The sequence below is a fragment of the Nicotiana sylvestris genome, chromosome 5, assembly GCF_000393655.2.
Source record: "Nicotiana sylvestris chromosome 5, ASM39365v2, whole genome shotgun sequence".
Classification (NCBI taxonomy): Eukaryota; Viridiplantae; Streptophyta; class Magnoliopsida; order Solanales; family Solanaceae; genus Nicotiana; species Nicotiana sylvestris.
The window spans coordinates 15573051-15577703 of record NC_091061.1 but is presented as its reverse complement, the minus strand read 5'-3'; the positions used below and the strand labels follow the sequence as shown (position 1 = coordinate 15577703).

The 4653-nt window shown below is 41.9% G+C and overlaps 1 protein-coding gene across 1 annotated transcript; it reads right to left on the bottom strand.

The window, feature by feature from the left end:
• Positions 1-1009: 1009 nt before the first annotated feature.
• On the bottom strand, positions 1010-4007 carry LOC138868305 (uncharacterized). Its single transcript, XM_070145850.1, has 3 exons — positions 3663-4007; positions 3238-3479; positions 1010-1043 (listed from the first exon to the last, which is right to left on the bottom strand). Exons 1-3 carry the CDS (start codon positions 4005-4007, stop codon positions 1010-1012), a joined length of 621 nt encoding a protein of 206 aa, XP_070001951.1.
• Between the last annotated feature and the right edge of the window lie 646 nt (positions 4008-4653).

Sequence of the window (4653 nt, the reverse complement as noted above, 5' to 3'; positions counted from 1 at the left end):
GGGCAGATGTGATTGTAAAACTAAACCATATTACCAAGTATTACTAAGGATTTGAAAGCTGGGTCCCATTATTCAGGGGGGTCCTCACAACTCTTAACTAAATGTTGGATTAAAATCTAAGTTATATCTTCTACGGGTGTGACTTTTGCTAAATCTTGCTATCTAAGAGGATCTTTAAACTACTCCCCATTATCCAGGAGGGTCCTGAAAATCAAAGGTCAAATTTTATCTTAAGGGTGACAACTTTCATGTCTGAATTATACTACCATACAACAGAGTTTACGCTAAATGTTGTTATCTAATTGAAATCTTAAAGCTAAGTCCTATTATTCAGGAGGGTCCTGGAAACTCCTAATTGAATCCTTTCTTGAACATGCCGACTTCTAAGCTAACTTATATTCTTTTGGGATACATTTATGCTAGATTATGCTATTTCTGAACTTTAAACTAGGTCCCATTTTCCAGGAGGGTCCTGAAAATAAAAAAGCAAACCTTTTTGGTGACTGCCTTTCTCCACAGAGAGTTCCCTTGAAACAAACGAACTTTGCTGCCCCTGTTTTAATCAAAGAAAATTTGTCAGTTCAAAAATGGTGGTTAGTTGGTGGCATTCTTGTTGGAGATCTTTCTGCTGCATTGTTTTGTTCCGATTGTCTTCCCGAACTGGCCCTGAACCGCTTTGACTTTCTGACTGATCTTCGAACCCCTGACTCTGACAAACCGAGTGTTCTGTACCCATGTTGTTGTTTCACACCTCTGACCCTTTTTCTGAACCTTTGCACTTCCTACGATATTTCCCAATCATTCCACCAATGACACTTCCGGTGATTCCCTGTATTCCACCTTTTATCACATTGTTTTTGACATGCTCTGACCACATCGCGCTTTACACTTTCCGAAATCTGATAGTGAGTTTTCAAATCCCTTTCCACTTGCTTTAAACAAAACTGACATTGAAACATTTTAGACAGATAAAACCCCCAAAGAGAATGAAATGCAATGAGTTTACGAGTTAAGGATAAGAAGAATCCAAAACTGGATGACTGCTAAAAAAAAAAGGGGAAAGAAACTTATCTGACTGGAACAGCCGGTACCAATCGTCATGACATGCATTTCGGACTAATCGGCCCAATCTGTCCAACTAATCAACTCTTGGTCGCCACCCTTTGTTGCCCCAGAATTTCCATCACTTGATTACTTTATCCAAACCTTAGCCCTGTTCATCCTGTGGCGCCTCGAAACAATTTTCCACTAACAGACCTTTCTTCATTAATCATTTTTAGCTCACTTTCGCCTCAAGGTGCCCGCGAGGGTTTTTACCAATAAGACTCTCTCAACTCCCGTCGCCTTACGGTGCCTGTGCAGGTTTTCACCAATAAGACTCTCTCATTTTTATCTTTTTGCTTTTCTTGCTTGAACCAGAGTGTTGCCCCAGACATGAATTACCTTTACCTGCTTGACTTGGCATTTCTCAGAGACTGATCAAAAGGTCTTTCTTTGGACCGTAATGTAGGCTTTGGACGGGGCTAGAAAGAAAGGGTATGAAAGGCTCAAAATAATTTCAAAATGGGTTAAAATTACAACTTTCGAAATCAGATTTCTTACAACAACCACGACTTCTGCCCCAGTTTCTTGCTTGGGGACTTTTGAATTTTATTTTGGTATGACTGAACCTCAGAGAGGCTGCCTACGTACCCTTTCGTAGTTCACGTCATAGAGACTACGTTGTTGTTTTTTTCTTTTCCGCTCTTCTTTTCCTTTCTTTTCTTCATTTTCTTCTTTTTTTTCTTTCTTCTTTTCACTTTCAATTTTCTTCTTCTTTTCTTTTCCTTCTTTTATTCCTTTCTTTTCACTTTTCTTTTTTTTTCTTTTTTTTTTCTTTTCATTTTCTTTTCTTCCGCACTCGCATTTCTTAATGGTGACATTGATTCCGAAAGAGGGATATGAAAGAAAATAAGTAAGGCTCAAAGGGGACGACAAGGGGTAAAAGTGTTTAGATAGCAGAACAAAACGCCTTCGTCATTTCAATCTTTAAAACATGCCAACTACAAATAAGTACAATCAAAATAAAGAAATCATACATAGTATCTCTTGACCGCATCGGAATTGATGTCCATTTCTACACATTTTCCTTCCACATCTGTCAGATATAATGCACCATTAGACAACACTCTGGTTACGACAAACGGCCCCTGCCAGTTTGGGGAGAACTTTCCTTTTGCTTCAGCCCAATGAGGCAAAATACGTCTCAGCACTAACTGTCCGACTTCAAACTTCCTCGGACGCACTTTCTTGTTGTACGCTCTTGCCATTCTTTGCTGGTACAGTTGACCATGACACACTGATGCCAATCTCTTCTCGTCAATCAAACTCAACTGCTCAAGGCGGCTTTTCACCCATTCATCATCATCGATATCAGCCTCTACTATGATTCGGAGAGACGGGATTTCCACTTCTGCGGGTATCACTGCTTCCGTTCCATATACCAAAGAGTAAGGACTTGCCCCCACCGAGGTACGAACAGTGGTGCGGTATCCCAACAATGCAAAAGGCAGCTTTTCGTGCCACTGTCTAGATCCTTCCACCATTTTCCGGAGTATTTTCTTTATATTCTTATTGGCTGCCTCAACCGCACCATTTGCCTTAGGGCGGTATGGAGTGGAATGACGATGAATAATCTTGAACTGCTCACATGTCTCCTTCATCAGATGACTATTAAGATTATCCCCATTGTCTGTGATAATCACCTTCGGTATCCCAAACCGACAAATAATGTTCGAATGCACAAAATCCACCACATCTTTCTTGGTCACAGACTTGAACGTCTTAGCTTCCACCCATTTGGTAAAATAATCTATAGCTACTAGAATAAACCTGTGCCCATTTGACGCTGCTAGATCAATTGGCCCAATAACATCCATGCCCCAGGCAACAAAAGGTCATGGTTCAGACATCGTATGTAGTTCTGATGGCGGAGAATGAATCAAGTCTCCATGCACTTGGCACTGATGACATTTACGTACGAAACTGATACAATCTCGCTCTATAGTAAGCCAATAGTAACCTGCCCGTAGGATCTTCTTTACCAAAACATATCCGCTCATATGCGGTCCACAGACTCCCGAATGTACCTCAGTCATGATAGATGTGGCCTGCCTCGCATCCATGCATCTCAACAACCCGAAGTCTGGAGTTCTTTTGTACAACACTCCTCCACTAAGGAAAAACCCGCTTGCCAACCGTCGAATTGTTCGTTTCTGATCACCTGTGGCCTGTATTGGATACACAACCATCCTGATATATTCCTTGATATCATGAAACCACGGCTCACCGTTAACTTCCTCTTCTACTACATTACAATAAGCGTGCTGATCACGGACCTGAATCTGCAAAGGGTCCACGTAAGCCTTATCCGGATGGTGTAACATCGATGCCAGAGTAGCCAACGCATCAGCCATTTCATTATGAATCCTTGGAATGTGCTTGAATTATATTGACTGAAACCACTGACAAAGCTCATGCAAACATTGTCGGTACGGTATAAGCTTTAAGTCCCGTGTTTCCCATTTTCCTTGAATTTGGTGTACTAGTAGGTCCGAGTCACCCATGACCAAGACTTCCTGAACACCCATATCTACAGCTAATCTTAACCCCAAGATACATGCCTCATATTCTGCCATGTTGTTCGTACAATAAAAATGAAGCTGAGCTGTAATAGGGTAATGTTGCCCTATTTCAGAAATAACCACCGCTCCTATTCCCACACCTTTCATATTTGCGGCCCCATCAAAGAAAAGTTTCCATCCTGGCTTCTCAACTTGTTCCAATTCTTCAACATGCATCACCTTTTCATCAGGGAAATAAGTCTTCAAAGGTTCATAATTTTCATCAACCGGATTCTCAGCCAGATGGTCTGCTAAGGCCTGTGTTTTCATCGCAGTCTGAGTCACGTAGACAATGTCAAACTCTGTGAGCAGGATCTGCCACTTTGCAAGCCTCCATGTGGGCATAGGCTTCTGAAAGATATACTTTAACGGGTCCAAACGAGATATGAGGTAAGTAGTATAAGATGACAAATAGTGTTTCAGCTTCTGTGCCACCCAAGTTAGGGCGCAACATGTCCTTTCAAGATGAATATACTTAACCTCGTAGGGTGTGAACTTCTTGCTGAGGTAATAGATGGCCTGCTCCTTCCTTCCGGTGATATCATGTTGACCCAATACACAACCGAACGAATTGTCTAGTACCGTTAAATATAGAATCAAAGGTCGCCCTGGTTCTGGCGGAACCAACACGGGTGGATTTGACAAATACCCCTTTATCTTATCAAACGCCTCCTGACATTCGTTTGTCCACTTGACCGCAACGTCTTTCTTTAACAGCTTAAAGATAGGCTCACAAGTTGTCGTGAGCTGGGCGATGAACCTGCTGATATAATTCAATCTCCCCAGCAAACTCATCACCTCGGTCTTGTTCCTCGGAGGTGGTAATTCATGGATGACCTTGATTTTTAATGGATCCAGTTCAATACCACGGCGGTTAATTACGAACCCCAACAACTTTCCAGACGGCATCCCGAACGCGCATTTTGCAGGATTAAGCTTGAGATTGTACCTGCGAAGCCTTTGGAAGAACTTTCTCAGATCCCTGACATGG

Coding starts and splice junctions, on each gene's coding strand:
- LOC138868305 (XM_070145850.1), bottom strand. CDS start 4,007: ATGCCCACATGGAGGCTTGCAAAGTGGCAGATCCTGCTCACAGAGTTT. Junction 3,480..3,662: donor ACAACATGGCAGAATATGAG/GCATGTATCTTG, acceptor ATATAATTCAAG/CACATTCCAAGGATTCATAA. Junction 1,044..3,237: donor CAGAAACGAACAATTCGACG/GTTGGCAAGCGG, acceptor TTTTTTTTTTAG/CAGTCATCCAGTTTTGGATT.